Below are 19,897 nucleotides of genomic sequence, written 5' to 3' on the forward strand. Positions count from 1 at the left end.
ATTTCAACAGAATAACTTTTCTTGACTGCTGAATATGAAAAAAACCCAACGATAGCAGCTCAGGTCTTATTTGTTTTTGGTGGCACCTGGAGGTTGCTCGACATCCTGCTGATCAGATTCTTCATACATGTTATCAATACATCTATAATTTAGTTATCTGGTCTATTGTAAGTCTGTCAGTCCCGGGAGAGGGATCCCTCCTTTGCTGCTCCTCCTGAGATTCCTTCCATTTTTTTCACATTGAAGTTTTTTGGGGGGAATTTTTCCTTATTCAAACAGAGAGTGTAAGTATAGAGGATGTTGTACTGCTGTACAATTTGCAAAGCCCCCTGAGGGAAATTTATGCTTTGTGTGTTGGAACATGAAGTATAATCATCACATTTTATGCCGAAGAGCATTTGCTAGTCTCCGTTAAGTTACTATGGGTACAGCTAGTGATGTGTTCCCAATGTCTGAGCCCCTTAAAGGCATTATCTCACTTCGATAATGACGTAACTTGTATGAATGCATCACGTTCCCATAACAAAGTCGTCCGTGAATGAGAGAAATGCATTGAACGATCTTAAACAATTTAAAGGTCAATTTGTCCAGAAATTAGAGGTCAATTTCCTCTTTACTTCCCTTAGCCGCTTCTGTTGCCAGGGAGCACTTCCTTGTTGGGTGTTTGGGAACTATTTTGATCCTCTGGGGAAATTAGTGACAGCACTCTTTCTTCCTACGCCACGCTGGTATGCATGTCCTCACATACCAATGTTGTCATTGGTGTGCATGAGTGAATGAATGGATATGCGACATAGCAAAGTTCCCAAGGTTGTCAAGCTGGTGAATGAAAAAAAAAAAAAACATGTCAGCATGGTCAACGAGTGGATAAATATATGCAAGATATAAGGTGAGAAATAGGTGGAAAAACTATCCGAAGAGTAAGCTGGTAAGCAGGGAAATCAGGGAAAAGAGAAGTGCAAGGACAGGAAAAAGGAGAGAGGGGGAAAGGACAGATAAAGAGAGGAAGTAGAGGAGGGAAAGACATGTAGAGAAGAATACAAAAAAAAACCCAGACACAGACCAGTTTAAAGGCCAGGAGAAAGAAAAGGTAATATCAGGGGAGAGCTGTGAATCCCATTGATATTCCGACCAAAGCAGAGTCACTGTGTGTGTCCCAATAGAGGAATATTTATGTGTGACCACACACACATGCGTGCGGAGTGTGACCTCTCTACAGAGGCCTGTCCGTCAAACCCTCTCTCTGTAGACCACACACACACACACACACACACACACACACAGACATAGATACAAGAGCACACTGAGTCACTTGCAAAAAGGAGGGAATACCAGAGCAGATAGAAGGTGAGCGGTGAGGAAATCAGTAAGCTGGAGAGAGAAGAAAATCTGAGAAGAGATGGAAAGAAAGCCAAACTTCTTCCTTTCTGACCACCCGCCAGGATTGTCAAACAAACTCAGTGATTCTGTTTCATGTTGATCAAAAAGGGTATAACAGAAGCAGGGAAGCCTCTGGTCTGCTAGAATGAAATGTGTGCTGATACCAAACCAAGCCACACACATCAGTGTCAGGTACTGCTTTAGTCAGCATAGTCGTATCATTTACTTAAACACTAGATTCTATTGAAAAGACAGAAAATGATATTATTATGCCGAAGCACATTAGGGGTAAAACACCTAAAGTCGGTGTAGCTATTCAGGCAAGGTAACTCAATTTGTTTAGCACAAGTCGTGTATAGCACAGGGTAATAAAATGCATGAGACATCAACAATAAAATAGCTGAGACAAACAGAGTGAATGGCATCAAATTACACACACAAAAAAAAACAAACAGTTATCGGTCTTTTGCTTATCAAACCGAAATGTTTTGGCAGCTGCTCTGGAAACATTGTCAAATGTCCCTTAAATGAGCCACCAAAAGTGGTTTCTCAGCAAATTTGAGTGGAGAAATAGGCCATGCAGTTGCAGATTCATGCTTTGTAGTTATAACATTCACAATATTATCAAAAACGGACCGGTGCAGAAATGCAAACAAGATACTCTAAACTTCCAGGAAACATGCAATCAGAGTACAAAGCACCTGTATTTAGATTGAGATTATCTGGATATGGAGATTGCATTCATCTTCTCACATTCCTCTCTCTGCCTCTAGTGGACACTAGCAGTCATGATACCGTTTACAGACATTAAACCAGGATCGCTTTCCTCCTCTCTGTAACGCTGCAGGAAGCTTCACCTCTATCGCACACTGTGTCCTTGTTTACATCAGTGTTTTTCTGCCTTGTGTTAATCATTGACTCGGGGTTGTAGTTTGCCAAGCCTGATTATACCACTGATTTATTCAAGGAGTCCTGTAATGAGACAACATTGCTCGTGCGTGGATTCTCAGTTCACAAATCCTCTTCTTCTTCTTCTTAGGAATTCTCCGTCATCAGCGATGGATTTAGAACGATACATTCTATGGAAGAGTGTAAATCATTCCTATTGTTGTACTGTAGGGAATATGGTGAGAATGACTTCATAAAGCAACAAAATATATAGCTTTATTCACAGTATATTATATATGTATTGTATAAAATGATTCATCATGAGTAATACCCAGAAGAGACGACAAAGCTCTCTCCAATTTTCCAAGTGATTGTTCCTGGGGAGACTCTCATCCTCACTCTTCTTTACTCTCTCAGGTAGTTGGCATGGGGCTGTGTGTGTGTGTGTGTGTGTGTGTGTGTGTGTGTGGGCGCACTCTCATATGCATGCGTGTGTGGCTCACCCACTCAGCAGTAAATTCTGTTATCCTTGGGGGTCTGGCTGTGCAAGGATTACACTGGCATCCCACTCTTGTTTTAAAACACAAACGCCGGTACACACACATGAAATCCCGTGCAAAAAAAAAAACCCCCCCCAACACATAAACACACATACCTGCACAAGGCACACTCGTACTTACACACACGTACACGCACACCAGTTTGGCTTTGCTACGGCTCCGCTTTTCAATTTTCAGCTCAATTACATTCCACTGTTACCTATTCTAAACCAAGATCCCTCTTTTCCCTCAGGACAAACACACACATACACACACACACACACACTTATTTAACTGCACTGCATCCCGCTTAAGCCCAAGATTGTGTGGCCTCTTAAACTTTCACTAAAAGTGAGAATCATTCAGTTCTTTTCAAAAGTTTTCCCTGTTTACTTTCTGATTCTCTTGAAAACACTGACTCGTGTAAAAGTGGACTTCTGATGTTGCAAGTGTAAAGTTGTAGAATAAATCTTCAAGAACAAGTTCTCAGTTAATAAAACCAAGATACAGGAAATGCACTGAGCCTAAGCTTTGTAGCACCATGGCAAAAGTCCCTCTTAATTTCTTTGCTTTCAAAGCTCAGCGCACCAAGAGCGCCCCTTCAAGGCCGGTGTAAAACCTACCCATATTCCAGGAAAAAGGAGCATGGATCAATATAATTCAAATTAAAAGTTCATTTTATGTTTACAAGCTACAAATGTTAAAAAAAAATCCGATTTAGCTATGATTCACTGTCAGAAATGGTATGATAGTAAATCTCAGAATGAAAAAATATGTTTTAAATCTAAGAACTTCCTTTATTAAAACAAAGCCAGAAGTAGAGCAATATGTTTGATTTCAGTCTGCTTTTAATCAAATTCACATGATGGAGTAACTGCAGCTGCTGTCTCTTCATGGAAACAAGAGAACATGGTGTCATTAAACCTGGCAAAAATATAGTTTTTTGTGTGTGTGTGTGTGTGTGGTTTTTTTTTTTAACCCTTATCCTACCAACATACCGAATGGGTTGAATAAACTACTGTAAGAAACAATCATCATAGCAAATGTTAACTTATTTCTTCTCAAAACAGTATTAGTTATATAATTAATGTCATCTGGGAAAAAAAACACAGATTATTATTATTTTAGGAAAGTTACAGTTAATTTGCATATTAAGTGAAACGAAAATATTTACCGTTCTTTTAATACAAATTGCAGCTTTTATCCCAAGTACTGTCTTTCCACAAAGCCTTCAAAATGACTGACAGATTGCTCCTACCTCCCTTGATAGTGTGTGATGCTTTGAATTAGTTCCATCTATTAAAACTGCATAGGTGGAATTGGCTGCTTTTGACTGGGGTCCCCCAGGAACCCAAAATATTGGTATTTTTAGAAAGCACTAATTAAAAGAGAAACAGAAAACAATGATATGAAGTCATTAGGAACAAACTGATTGATAAAGTCATAAAAAAATTGGAATGGAATAATAAAGCACCTGTGAGATATGAGAAAAAGTAAACCTCTGGGGTCTGCGGGTAGTCGGTAGGATTCTTCCACAAAAACATGTTTCAAAACCGCGACTTCATCATATATTTACTCTTGATTGGAATTAATCATCTATTAAAGAAAAAAATACTTCCAAATACGTCCAAATGTGCGCACACACATAGTCCCTAGTTCTAATAGCATTGCGGGCAAGCACACAAAGAGAACAAACAGCCATGTAATGTGGCGGTTCCCTCTCATTGACACTGGGCACTGGAATGCAACATGGGGGGGGTAGGGGACATGGTGTGTGTGTGTGTGTGTGCGTGCGTATGTATGTGAGTGTGTGTGTACCATCCTGTCAGATTAGCCTAATGATTAGCATTACTGAGAACTGACAGCAAGAGGAAGGAACAATGAGTGTCATTTATCCTCTTTTTCTTTCTCTCGCCCATTCGCTTTCTTTTTTTTCTTTCTTTTTTGCTCTGTTCTTTGCTTTTAATCTCTGACCCAATCCCCTCAACCCCCCCCCCCCCCCCCCAACCGTCTCCCTCACCGTCTGCTTGCCTCTCTCCCTTAATGGTTTTATTCCCACATCTTAGTAGATTTCTCTCTGTAAAATGGAATACCTGGACGGAATAAACGTTTCTGCGAGGAAAACTGGAATGTTTTCAAGATGACACACACTCACGCAATCACAAATGATTCACCAGTTCAACACCATTAAAAAACAGCTTGGCTGATAAAATGTAATGACAGGTTGCCAAGTCCTGTAATGGAGCTTAAGCGAAAGTTCAGTCAAGAAGACTATCTTTTCCCTTTTCCATAGGCCTTTAGACTCCATAGGCCTGCAAACTCATAATTTCCCTTAATGTCATTGTCTGGGGTTGTCAATTGAGCTATCAGTTGTTCACATCAGCTGTTCACATCTATCCAATAGCGCAGCAACACACCTCCATTGTTAGCCTATCATCTTGCTGCCGTCTTTTTAAATATGTTTATCTCTCCGCCTTTAGTGCGTTCGTACTGCTATTATGCGCACCCCTCCAACTCCCCGTCACCGCTTAGTCTTTGCAGATTCATCAGTTTCATGTCTTCATCAGCCTCATCAGCCTATCTGTCTCAGCAGAAGTGATCAACCACCAGTGTCTGGACTTCACAGGAGGATTTATTACGCTGCTGCTCAGGGATGATGCCCTTCGATTAAAAATCACCTCATAGAGTCTAAGCGCCAAAGACTTTCTTGACCAAAACTTAATTACCACTACATCATCTGTTATGATAAACAATTATCTTTACTTCATTCACTGTCTCTCCTGATTGAAATATAGTTGAGACACCCAGTGCCAATAAAGCTGCTGTAATCAACTAATGATCATGCAGGTCATGACGGTTGAGGTAGAGCGTGGTTGATACCCGTGATACCACCACTACAAAAAAACAGGGTGGGAGGAAGTGAAAGAAAGAGAGGGAGAGTGATGAAAAAGGATGATTAGGAGGGAAAAAAGCAAGAGAAACACATATAAAAAAGGGACAGAAAGGGGACACATAAAGAGACTGAAATAAAGAGAAGATCCACAGTGTACTCTCCCCTGCCTCCAGCCTTTCTTTCTTACTCTGAAAGAGAGAAACTATTGATCTTTATGTGATATACTCAGCAAAAATAACCCTACAACAGTGATCTTTAAATTGAGGACAATCATCCAAAACCACAGTGGAAATGATAAGCTCAGGCTACATTTTACTGTGTGTATTCTTATCAGAATTAATCAACAGAATGCAGTACATGCATCTAAATAAATGAATCAGTTTTGTGTCATGTATAGCGGCAGACATGAACAGGAAAACAAGCAGAGCAATTCTAGCTTACTCCTATAGCAGTGGTTCCCAACCTGGGGGTCGGGATGCTATGAGATAAATCTGAGGAATCACATGATGGTTATAAGACAGAAAAGTGTAAAAACATATGCAAAGTATACAAATTATGGTTGTTTTTTTTTTTTGTTTTTTTTTACCTTTTTCATACTTTTACTCAGTGACAAGGGGTTCTCCAGTGAACTTCACTTTCAAGGGTCACGAGCCAAGAAGGTTAGGAACAACTGTCTCTAGGATTCAGTCAAGTTGATTCATGTTATAAATTATTCAGGGAAGAAAGAAAAAAGCTCGTTTTTATTTTTTTATGTTTTATGCTGGTGTGTTACGCTCAGATTTCCTCTCAAAGTTTCCACTTTGTTATCACAAAATTGACTTCAGGGGGTGGAGTTGGCTGAAGTCAGAGGAATAAAAGAAAGGGAAAAAATGTTCTAGGAAAAGTATGCATCACTTAAACCCATCACTCTGATTCGGGTTTATACTCCAAACTCGAGGCATCAGCTTGATGTTTGTGTTTCTTTGCTGTTGAATCCAAACATGATTCAAAGGAATGAGGATAGGTGCGATAAGAGCATCCTGTTGTGGTTGCACCGGTGCCAAAATGCTGCTGAGGGAATGAATCACTGTTTGTTCCTTCATTGAACCATGTAGACCGAGTCCATCTTGCTTTATTGCCTCAATCCAGCCTTCCCCCATGCCCACTCTTGCCTTCAGGAAATATAGAGACATTTTCCCTCAAGGATGAGGGAATTTAATTTTACGATTACGCTATCTGCTTTGGAATCGTACAAAAAAGGAGACGCTGCTGTGTACTACTGCAGATGGGATGCATCCTTTATTCTTCACGCTGTCATTTCCTCCCTGTGAAGCTTGCACTTTGTTGACAAGCAATAAATCGTATCTGTGGTGCACAGTGACCAGGTCATTCTACTCTGGGTTGAGGTGACATTAACAACGGTGGGGTAAAAAGGTCACATAAAATTTTGACACTGTATAAACAGTACAGGAGAAGAATGAATCCTAATTCCCTTACATCATGTAATTTAGAATGATTCTACAATGTCAAGACTTGCCTTTAACAATGTGTGTTATGATGAGCTACCACACCGTGTAATGTTTTGGTTTCTTTACTCTATTTTGCTGCCTTGGACAGGTGATTCTGACCTGGTCACAACTTACATTTCCCACTGATATTCTTTTGTGTAGATTTTGAATTGATACATATAGTATGGACATATGTATCCAAAGCTGTTCCACTGTTATACTTTACATCAGACACAACCCTTGAAATGTATAACACACAACCTTCAATTGCTAACTTAGTTTGTTTTTAATTACAGTTTGCTTGGAATCATTCATGCGTAAAGCCAACTGTTTTATCATGATATGATACTACTGCAAGTCAATTGATTATAATTACTACTTGCCTAGCCCTAATTCAGGCAGTAGTCTGTTGACAGAGCCTGCTTGTAGCAGCTGAGGCAAAATCTTGATCTTCCCCTGTAGATCCAGGTTGAGTCTGTGGAACCAGCATATCCACCGAAAAACTGCCAAATCTAAATTTAATTTGAATTGTTACTCAGCTCTATGTCATTATGTAAACGGAACTGATATTATATTAGCCATTTCTTGTGGATCCCACTGAGGTGATGGTCTCATGTTTTGCAGTCAGTTCTATTTTTCACTGATGTTGCCAAGAGTTGAGATCTTCCAGCTTGGCTGACAGGAGGCCTGGGTTAGATCAGCTAGTGCACAGCTGGTGTGTGGAGGACCTGATAGAAACCATGTAGCTTTAAGTCTCTGTAAAAACATTCCATTAGAATAACATTACAGTATTACCTAGCATCACTGCCGTCGCCCCAAGGTGTGCAGAACTGCTAAAAGACTGTCTCTCTTTTTATCAGTGTGTGTGTGTGTGCTCTGCCCTGCTTTCTTTCTTACAGGCAGTCACGGTGTGCGTGCAGCTGCCTGTTTGCCCTTTCTCTATCAGTATATATGTGTATCTAAGGGTTTCAGACTGTGCAGAATGAGCCTTTGTGCCTCCACAGTAATGTGACACCTTTCATAACTCCGTAAAGAGAACATGGTATATATAAAAAGACAGCACATAGTGCTCCTGCACAAAGCAGCTGGCTGAATTCACAATGATGGCCTCAAGCTTTACAGGCCAGACACTCGATTTCTCTCTGTCTGTCTCTCTCTCCCTGTCTGTCTCTCCGTCTCTCTGTCTGTCTTTCTGTCCAGCTTTGAATTTGACAGCTAAATTTAAAAGGAGTCAGCTGTGTCAATTCCATCGTTGGGGATTCGGTTGTTACCTGCCTGTCTCATCTCTCTTTCTCTCTGTGTGAGTGATGGCAGTTAGCTGTTTGCGCATTTGGCAGACTGACACCTCTGATTGGTCAATCCCGGCTTGTCACTCATTTCACCATCATGGACACTGCAGCTGAGAAGCAATTGTCGCAGCAGTGACAGAGCCTCAGGTTATTATTGCCATGGTGACATAGAGCTTTACCTCTTAGTGAGACTAGAGACGACTCAACACAGCTTTAACACATTCAAATTTCAGTTTTGCGCAGTAAAACGCCACCTATTGCTTAGTAATACTGACAAGACTTCCTGCGATGGAATGTGATGTACTTTACCTCCCACTTTCTCTCAGTATAAAGTACAGTAAAGGGCTATGAACAAAGTGCTGATAATTTGACCCACTCCTGACACAAAAAAGTGGTTGGTGAGTTGTTCAGATATACAGCAAGAGATGAGCAGAGTGAAATAATTGGTCTGCCCTCTATCTTCAACTTCGAAAAAGAAAGATGATGACTGTTGATACCTTAGTTTTTGAGGGCCCTCCTAGATTACTTACAGTGGGACACTGTCCCAGACTCAAGTGTTTGACCTGCTGCAGTGTCCCTGACAAAAGCAATTAATCCTCAACCAGGCACCGCTCTAAAGAGTGTAAGACCACTTGATCCTTAAAGCGAAAAGACTGATTTCTCCTTGGAGATCAGTTAAGTATCAGAAAAACACAAAACTTCTCAGTGGACTTTATTTTACTGCCTCCATTTGTCCTTGCGATGGCTTATGCCAGACCTTTCTTGTGGCAGTAATGCAGCGACTAAAGAGAACTGAAATAAAGTGTGGCGAAGGGTCCAGGCATGTGAGGTCACAGCTTGAAAAGTTAAAATCCCAGTTTCTCTAAGAAGATTACTTTTAAATGAACAAATCACTCATGAGTGGCACTATGCTGTTTCCCAACTTTCCTGGCAATCTTCACTGTGCTGTCAAGATAAATAATAATGAAATATGGTTAGAATGAAGTAGCATGAAAGGAATGCCGGCCTTTCATAAGCTTCTAGATTCTATGCTACTACAGTAGTTTCTGAAGAGGTCTGAGGCAAGTTAGGCACACTCATGACCAAACCACATACAAATATGAATAAAACGTTAATCATTTTACAATGCAATATATGTCTTTGCCTGGAATTCCTAATCCATCTGACTTCTGACAGAGTTTTTGGCTTTGTGATGTTTCCTTTGTTTTCTGTTACTCTATACACCAGCCCTCTCCGCCTGCACAGTCATAACCACGACAACTGAACAGCACAGAAAAAGAGAGAATGGAGCAGAAAATGAATGGAACTGGTTAAAAATGGTTGGGACTGACAGAGAAAAAGGGAACTAGAGATACGTGGGAAGGGGGCTGTGAAAGAATTTGCTCTCCTGCTAAGAGGTAATAGTAGTATTTTTACTTGTCTCTCAACAAACAAAGAAATTCAGATTCCCATGTTGAAATTTGGATTTTGCAACCTTCTTTTTTACTGAAATATTCCATATTCAATAAACCATCAACCTTACGTAATAATTACTGGCTAAGCACTTTTTTGGAATGAAAACTTTCCATCATTATCATCTTAAAAAACAGATTTATACACCCAGCGAGTATTGAGTGTATTATAAAGTGAATCAGTGGTCATGAGGCCTATTCTGTCATTCTCATTGCACCTTTTTACCATCAGAGGTTTTGCATCAGGAAGGGAGCAGTTGAAACGTCCAAACAATTTGATCGTAAGAGCTTGAGGTGAGATTGTGTTTATACGCGTGAAGCTGCTCGAGAATCTTGTTTTATTTCCTGTGAAACACGAGCCGTGATTTCCAAGCTTTGAGCGAGATCTGTGATGTCAGCTGGCTAAGTGAGTGCATGTGTGTGAGAGAGAGAGCGAGAGACATGCCGGGAGGTAATCTAAGTGTCCAGGTATAATGGTCGTCTTCCTGCGTCTGACCTCCAGAGCTTCTGAGGTCAATGGAAAGCTGTCAACATCTCCTTTCATTTTTACCTCTCTTCAGTCTTTTTAAAGGATAACTCGAGTTTATTACAGCTTCAATCTTATTTTTGCGGGTTTGGCCATGATTTTCAGGAATAGAAAAGCATAATTTAACAGATAATTTCTCTTTTTATCATGCTACACATCTCAGTTTGTCCTCTTAAGTCCCACTAGCTGCTTTTCTCTCTACCTTTGTCTCTCTGCGTCTCACTTATCAACTCCTGATGCTCTCATAAGGTATTCATCCTCCTTTCATTCATTCATCTCTCACACACGGCTGTTTCCAATTGGCCCAGAGACATTCCTTGAATGCCAGTGCATCATTGTTTTGTGCAGTGTGTGTGTGTGTGTGTGTGTGTGTGTGTGTGTACTCGCCGCTCCCCTATTCACTCCCTCATGTTGAGGAGCAGCTCTGGACCAGTGACTATGAGAGAAAGAGAGTGGATGGGAGGATTAAAAAAAAAAAGAAAAGATAGATACAGAATAAAACTAGAAAAGAAGCAAAAGAGAGCTCAGTGTGCATATGCATGTGTTTCAATTCCTCCGCGTTGAGTCAGTAAGTTAATCTCGGTGATTGTATAAACTAGACTGGAAGTTCTGTATAATCAAATAGAATTGCAATAAAGAGCACACCCACTCACACACACACACACACACACACACACACACATAAAGAACACACAAGCTCTTTCTTTTACAGTTTCTGATATCTGTGTTTTTTATTAGATTGTTTTTTTACTGCACTTTAAATCGAATTTAGAGATCCAAAATTTTCCAAACATACCAAATATGCTCCTCAAATTTATATAAAGTGATGTGCTGTACAAGCAAAGCTAAGCTACTTAAAAACAAATAGAGGAAACTGTATGTTAAGTGGATTAAAGGCACTCTTTTAATACACTTCTCATAACTCAGCGCAGAGATACACAAACCCTTTTTTTTAAAGAGACAGTCATGTGCATATCCTGTACGGACAAACAAATAGCTCAATATCCACAAATGCATGCATTTTTCCATTATGTGTATATGTAAAAATTGCATATTCACATTACAGTACACATAGTCTAACGGCATACTGTCACACACACACACACACACACTCACATGTGCATACACGCTGCAGGATATCTTCAGAGCGCCGGATAAAAATATTACACCACAATTTCATTACCGTTAGCCACGACAGCTGGTCTGGACAAAAAGGCACCACAGCGTCTCTGTCTCTCTTTCTATGACTTTGTCCTACAGTTTTTATTTACATTCCTGTTTCTCCCATGACGCATGACTAAGCTAATCTAAAATGCAGTGAGCCCAGCATTGGCAGGCCGAGTCAAGCAGAGACCAAAGCCATATGCCTAAACAAGTTATGCCATTCAGAGCAGCACAGGCTCCGAGAGGATTCAGTTCTTCCCAGTAGAATGTCTAATATGAAAAATGTGATTTTGTGCGTGATAGACGTATTCTACATAGACGGATAGATGGGTAGATGGATGGGTTTGTTTGCTATTCTCAGGACCCTTGGTTTGTTATTCTGGCACTTAACTTTATTCAGCAAACATTATTTTTGTCAAAATTGATTCCATGAATTTAAAAACTGAATCAAGGGCAGCATGAATAGACATTTTGACCCTCGAAAGGTTGGTAATTTAGTGTTTTTTGGGGTTTTTTTTGTGGAGGCTCCAAAATATTTGAATATCATAAGCCCGGACTTTTTTTTTTTTTTTTTATAAAAGAGCGAATGAATGGAGAAATTGCAACAAGGGAAGGAAAGGCATTCATCTTTGTTGTCATAGCAAGAGAATCCATTACCAACACACACAAGCACTGAACGACATGAATGTGAACACACACACACACACACACATAGGGATGCATATGAACACACACACACACTCACACAAAGCAACAGGGAGGCTGCTAACACAACCAAATAGCAAATACTACAGCGTCTGCAGCCTAGCAACCAGGCCACTGGATGTCATTGTCCCTCATCACATTTCTGTGTGTGTGTGTGTGTGTATGTGTGCATGCCCTCCTGTGACAAGGATCCTCTTTTGGGAGACCCAGAATTTTTGTGTGACAGGTTTAGAATAATGGGACAGAAGAAGAGAGAGTATGACTTTCTATGAAAGAGAGAGAGAACTATAAACAAGCTGTTAGCTGCTCTTATCAATTTATTTAGAACAAGGTCATCAAAAAATAGAAAAGCCGCCACAGTGCTCTACTAACTACATCAGGACTTTGATTATGTAATCTAATGGATTTAAAATTGAGGTTTGTTCTGGTGGTCTGCTTGGCTCCAGGAAATGTTTGTCCTACGTCTTTATCATATATTTTGCTGCAGTATGTATTTCTATATGTCAAATATATGTCAAAAAACTTTATATATCAATATATGTCTTCTTCCCTCTCCTCTAAAACATAAAAGTTTCTCCCTTTTTCCCTGCCTCCTGAGCTAACACCCAGCGGTGAGGGAGATGAGGGGGAAGGCTCCTTTAAAACTCCCCATCGCTGTGATTCTCCAGAGACTTAATGCTCACTATGTCACTATGCCAAATGAAATCCTTCAATTATGTCCCCACATATTCTGTTTCACTTACTGTAGAAATACTTTACAAAAGATGCTCTACAGGGTATTTGCCATTTCACTGTAACTTAAAGAGGATGTATCATGCACATATCCAGGTCTATATTTATATTCTTAGGCTCTACTGGAATTTCTTTGCATGATTTACAGTTCATATACTCAGCCTCTATCTGAAACAGTTTTAGCTCCTGTCTTTTTAAGCTCCCCCTCCTGATGAATTCACTCCGTTCTGATTGGCCAGAACTCCTCGTTTGTTTTCTGGCTAAGTAAACAAACAGTAGTTTCACTTCTTTTAAGCTCTTTACTCAAAATGAAAACTTCTCAAATACATGTTCAAGTCCGAATCCGATCCAAAATATGCGAGTGGACAATGCAAACAACCTGTGGAACCTTAGCAACAACCTTAGCAACAAAGACTACAGAACAGAAGGCTGTTTGCGGGCATGTGTGAACAATCTGACGTCATCAGGAGGAGAAAGTAGTAGTAGTACTTTGCAAACGGAGCATCGAGAGCAGGCTGAAGTCTTGGCTTTTGACTTCTGACATTTTTACATACATACACCTCAAGTTTTGGATCTTTGTCTGTGTTTAACATAAACATCCAACATCATAACGGTACAAAAAAACAGAAAATCACAAAAACCATGATAAAGAAACATTGCATAGAAATTTAACACATTTTAGATTTTAAATCTGTGACTAAGACTGTGAAAGAGACACTTTCTGACTGCACATGGTAATAAAAGGTCTCCAATAAAGCCATGTTACAGGTAGAAGTAGGATGGGGCCTAAAGAGACTTAAACACAAAATAAACAAGATGTTTTTCTCAACAGAAAATGTCTCTTTTTTTCCTTTTCATTCTTTTTTTTGTTTTCTTTTCCATTGGTCTGATTATGATTTATGCGCCACAGTCTACAGTAAGTTGTGTCTGTGACCTATTACCATTTAAAAGTAACCTTTCTAACCACTTGTGCATGCGCAAATGTGTACACATGCAGGTGTGTGTTTCATGAGGCCAACAAAGAGCATCTCCAAAATCACATTCAACGTTTAGCAATTCAAACCAGATGATGAAAGCGCACTAATTCAAATAACAATTATGCATGAGCTGTGTCCTGTCTGCCAGTGACTCAGGTGATATCTCACTGGTTGGCTCACATAAAAAGAACAACATGTAAAATGTCATTTTCATTTAAATTATTGTTTTATTTCCTTTAATATTCATATCATCTTTGTTCTCTGTTTTTTTTTTTTTTGCGTTATCTTTTTGGTTTCTCCCTCAATTTTCATTAGAAGCATAGACAGTGTTTGATGTCTTATTGTGCATGCGTACATGTTGTGAGTCTGACATTTATTTTAAGGGCACATTGGTAATTAGTAATATGTAATTAATTATTAATGGGACAAAAGAATGCTGTCTATTCTCACCTCCTCTCCGTTTCTCCTGCGTTAGCCTTCCTCCTTTCAGATATTTTCTCTTTTCCTCTGCTTATCTCATGTCAATCCTTTCTCCCTCTTTCATCACCCTCCCTCTGCTATTCTAACACTGAGTCTTTTCCTATCCTCTGGCATTTCAACCATTAACTCATTTTATTTGCTGTGAATCACTATGGAAATGTTGAGTTGATTGTGTCATGGTATTAAGTTCACTCATGTCCAAACCAGGCACTAACCACCAAGGCTAAATGTTGAAAACAGTGATGAAGTGCATCAAGATTGTTCATTTAATGGCAGCTAAATGCTGGCTGTAAGAATATCTGAACTGCATTGAAGCAAATAAAAAAGAAAGACAGTCACATCTCTAGAAATACAGCTACAATGTCGCCACACATAGAGTAATGTATGGCCTAAATAGCTAATTGGGTTCCTTTATGGTCGAGGTTGAAACAGATGCTTTCCAAAATAAACCAGGGCTTCAAAAATACAAGTAGCTTTAACGTTGGATTAAGTTTTAGTAACCCGTGTCAGCATTAGTCCATCTTTTTATTTGTCCTTGGCTGTCAAACTACGATGAACAGCTGACATTTAGGTGTCAACATCTGTCTCCTTGTACACATAAACCCTAGAGTTCTGGGGTCATTTGGTATTGATGGTTCAGATCACGTTCTCTCTCATAACAAACCGCGCCTCAGTCCCCTTGGAAAAGCCCTAAGAACTGCCCTTTCGGTCGTCTCAGAGGTGGCTTGATTGACACAGCTCACGCCTGGCCAAAATGAACTAAATTAAAAGAGCAAACCCTCCGGAGTTCAAATAAACCACTCCAAACACGGCTGGCTTGAGCACACACTCATACTCGCCCTATTCATGACCGTATTCCCTCTCCAGTCCTTCTTTTTTTAAAAAAAATATATTTTAACTTTCCCCTCACTGCTTTCTCTACTCTAACACCGTCATATTTAGTTGTTGTTGAACTTGTAACTTCTCCAAGTTTGTAATAAGCTGGTTTGATTGATTATGGCTAATTCTATAAAGCCTATAGAAATACCTCCAGCTTGCAATACGTGTGTGTGTGTGTGTGTGTGTGTGTGTGTGTGTGTGTGTGTGTGTGTGTGTCCTTCCAGACAATTGTTTGTGTTCAACGTTGTGTGTTTGTGACTTTGACTGAAGCTCTCAGATGAGGTGCCAATTGATCGAGATGGCCCCAATTAGTCTCCGTGATTAATTGAGTGTGATTGGATGTCGTCCCTGGCACCTCATCATTGAAGTTATTGACAGGATAATTAGTTGCCGTGGTGACCGCTTAAACACAGTTGATTGTGTGTGACAGTGAAATGACCTCACACCAGCCAATCAAGCCTACCTCTCGCTTGCGGGCGTGTGTGTGACTGCATGTTGTGTTTGACCAAATGCGCAAAACATCTCGAGAGAGAGAGAGAGAGAGAGAGACGTTCACAAAGGATGCTCACAGATGTTGTGATATGATAATTACTACTTAGAGAATAATTGCTGCTACAGTATATAAAATGTTTTATTGTAAATTAATCTCCAATAAGAGATCGTTAGTATATATTTTAAAAAAAGATTACTTCACCCAGACTTCACCCAAGAGGAAAATTTCAGCATCCAAGAAAGTCAGACGGAGGTAAAGAAACTAACCAAGTAATTAAAATTACAAAATTACAGAAGAATACTTCCAAAATTATTACTTCAAATTCATCTAAATAATGAGAGAAATAGGGATATATGAGATAAATCACAATTACCACTAGAGACGTGTTTTTCAGGAGCCCCTCTGTTGGAACACTGATTTTTTTCACATTGCAGAATCAAATGTTCTCACATGTGAAAAGCAGTGAAATGTTCATTTGCTTTTTGTACCTCTGTCCCTTCCCACTTGTGTTGTTACCTCCTCTTTATTCATTATTTCCAGTATTAAAACTTCTTGTCTCGGTTGGACTTTGACCATCAGGACATCTCAAACAGTTCTGTGCAGCAGTAAAACTAATATTCAAAATCAGTGCTTATGATGATCTACTGCAAGTAATCATAACATCATTAGTTATGCTTTATGCAACATTAAACTCATGAGCTCACTTATATTCTGAACCAAGTGATGGTGAAACAGAGGATACTCATTTCTTTGGAAATCTCCAGTGTCCCTTGAGTTGAACCACTACCATTATCAAACCACTGCAAATAGCTGAAAAAGTTATTTGAAATATAAGTAAGGGGACAGACTCCCCTTTCTAACATTGTTGGGTGTAATTATTACCTTTTTATCTGACCACACCCTGGAAGTACTGTTCTGCAAAAACAATCTGAGCTATCGTTTTTCCCCACAGGGGAGAAAAATCCCGCTCTACCAAGCAACTCATGCAGTTTTTCCCATGTCCGCACTGAATAGGTTGGTGGCTTTTAAAGACAGGTTAACCCATCCCACCTATTCAACACTCGGTGTACATTACTGACTAAAATGAATAAATGTAGCTGTTATCATCAGGAGTATATATCACTGACTGGCTGATATCCAGTATTTAATAATGCCAGCCCCATATTTTCATAGTGATATACTGGGCCTATCCTAACTACTGAATATGTGAAAATAAAAAGCTGCAATTCAGATTGTAAAAAAAAAATGATGAAGAGAAATAAAGACCAAAGGAAGGTGAATGGGGAAACAGAGAACACAAATATCAGAAGTGGCAGGTTATTCTTATTAAGTAAAATAACACAGGAATTGGTTTTAGTGATGCCACACTGTATATATGCTGCATATTACATATAGTAGAGATAACAAGGGTAAAAGGGTTAAAAGCTGTGGGGAAAAAGAGGGAGTGGTAGACGAGTGCCCGGTTGACTAGCTGTGAAGAAAAGACCTTAATCTTGGAGGAGGCCAGAGTTTGGTGTAACATCACTTTTTCTGGCCAACCTCTTTATTCTTCTTTTGCTCTTTTGCTCTACCACTCCAGTATCCTTCCTTTCTTCAGTCTTGCCTAAGCTAAACTTGTTTCCCCCTCCTCTGCTCCGTCCAATTTTCTCCAAATCAATTCTCTATCAGCTTCGGCTCTATTCATTTTCATATTCTCAATCATTTAAATTAGATAGATTAGATTAGATTAAATAGATTGCTTGTTCTCAGTTACAAATATTCTACAGCAGGTGTTCCGTTCACTGTTTCCTATATATTCAACATCCTGACAGCTTAGGGGAGGCGTGGGGGGGGGGGGGGGGCAAACAGACTTACAAGCAAACTGACTCACAATATCGGGTTTGTTTGAGCTTGAGGTTTATAGAAAAGATACAAAAAAATGGAAAAGAAGTTGTTAGAGTCTGCATAAATTTAAGTGATTTTAATTACACCCCACTCCACCCACCACCACCACCACCATGAACCCAATTTTAATTTATTTGTGGTATAAAAAAATAATAGATGAAAAAATCCAAAGGCAATCACAACTAAACAAATTAAAAGCAAATAAAGCATAACCAGATACATCTTAATTTCAGCAGCGACTTATTTAATGAAATGCCTGATCAAGAATGAATTATTAGATGAGGAACTATATAATTATGTACTACTGTTTGGCATTTGATTAATGTAGGCTAATGTGTATTATTCTGATATGTTGATCTCTCTCTCTCTTGTATCTCCGTTTTCCTCTCTGTCTCTTTTCAATCTCGCCCTAGTTCTTGGTAACATGGAAGCTAACTGTAAACCCTTCTCTCTTGCTTTTTTTCTCTCTGTAGTTCCCCCCCGAGAGCCCACGATCACGTGTCGATCCAACACCTATCCTAAAGGCTTCTACTGCAGCTGGCACCAGATACACCCAACGTACATCCCCACCAACTTTGAAGTGGACGTTCAGTAAGTGCATTTGTTTTGTGTTGTGAGGGTGCAACTTGTGCATTTTCATGTTTCTGTATATTACTATGACATGCAAAGAACTAGCCTGACAAGCCTACTTTATTTGGCTTGCATTTTGACCGTCACTATCTTGGATTTTTGGAGCCAGAAGTGACCATATTGGGATGAGAGGGTGCAGCTGACCCTAATGCTAGCTGCTAGCTTGGTTAGCACAGTGCATTTACAGTCTATGGTTAACTGATAATGCTAATGCTATTTTTCGCTAATGAAAAACAGGTTTGAAATCATTAAAACGAAATGTACTTAACGGAAAAAACTGAACATCTCATTCCTTAGAGGGTTTTTTAGGACAACCAAACACTGTACAAGACTTTTTTAGGCAACCAAATTAACTTTCATGAACTGAAAACACACTGAAATAGCGATCGCAACGGCTACGCATATACTCTGTGAATCTGGAGTTAAGCCATGGTTACAGTACATACCCAACGTTTATGGGGATTGACTTGCTTTTGGGGCCAACCTGAAGTAGCCGTTTGAGGAACTGCAGATTTTGGGACTTGTGCGTTGGCTTTATTTTTTAGCCCCCAAGGTTGCTGCTTGATCCAAACGTAATCTGCCGCACCTACACAGTCTTGAGAAATGGTCTAAACAGCAAAATGAGCTGTTTTCAAACTAGGTTTTCTAATAGTTATGAACATTTGTTTTCACTCAGATTTTTGTGGATGCTTAACGAGACATTCAATTTTGATATCATATATGCATTTTTACTATTTCAAGCCAAATTTCAATCAATCAAAAAATGTTTCTTTTAAACAAAACTACTTTTCTGGTTCAAGCAACTAAATGTTTCTGTAGAATATTTGGAATTCCTTATTCAATACAGAGTAACTTTAAACATCCCTGCACTCACAGGAAAAAAAAAAGTTTTCATATTATTGTTTAATATTTTAGTCTATGATGGAAAATTTCTAACCCCAAGCTCCTGAGTAATGTAATTTAAATGCAAAGCAGAACAGAGAGAAAAACACCATCTTTAGAAAGTTTAGTAAAAAAGTTTAAACTGAAAATGTTTAAAAACCACAATGAATGTGAAAAAGATTATTTATTTGTAAGAAAGAGACTTATAAAAAAAAATACAATCATTTTGGTTTCACTCTGTAGTTAACTACCTCTTGCTAACTCTCCTCGGGCGTCCAGGCATATTTTAACAGTAGTTGCACCTTAAATGCTCAAAATATGCGGACACGTTCAGATTTTGTAATGCTTTCCTTCAAAACCCTAAGTTTTTTATTTTAATGGTGCTATTACTTCCTTCAAATTAAATTGCTTAAGTCATATTTGTGGCACAAGAATACATTCATAATACGATTGACTTTCAAGTGTTGTACGTTACATGAACACTGTTTCTAGGCAACTAACAACAAAATGCCGTGTTTCTTTTGCTGTGGGTACTTTTCCCATTCCTAAACAATGAAATACAGATTAAAAAAAGAAAGAAACATGGCGGCATCCATATTGTTGTAAGTTGTCTAGCAA

The 19,897-nt window shown here is 39.2% G+C and overlaps 1 protein-coding gene across 3 annotated transcripts in view; it reads left to right on the forward strand.

Annotated features, from left to right (window-relative positions):
• The window catches only part of cntfr (ciliary neurotrophic factor receptor), a 246,684-nt gene that overhangs the window by 191,293 nt on the left and 35,494 nt on the right, over window positions 1-19,897 (forward strand). For all 3 annotated transcript variants that reach the window (XM_042395799.1, XM_042395797.1, XM_042395798.1), the window contains exon 5: window positions 18,241-18,358. In XM_042395799.1, coding sequence (XP_042251733.1) covers window positions 18,241-18,358 — 118 coding nt within the window. The remainder of the gene's footprint in view (window positions 1-18,240; window positions 18,359-19,897) is intronic.

This window comes from Thunnus maccoyii, chromosome 19 (genome assembly GCF_910596095.1).
Source record: "Thunnus maccoyii chromosome 19, fThuMac1.1, whole genome shotgun sequence".
Lineage (NCBI taxonomy): Eukaryota > Metazoa > Chordata > Actinopteri > Scombriformes > Scombridae > Thunnus > Thunnus maccoyii.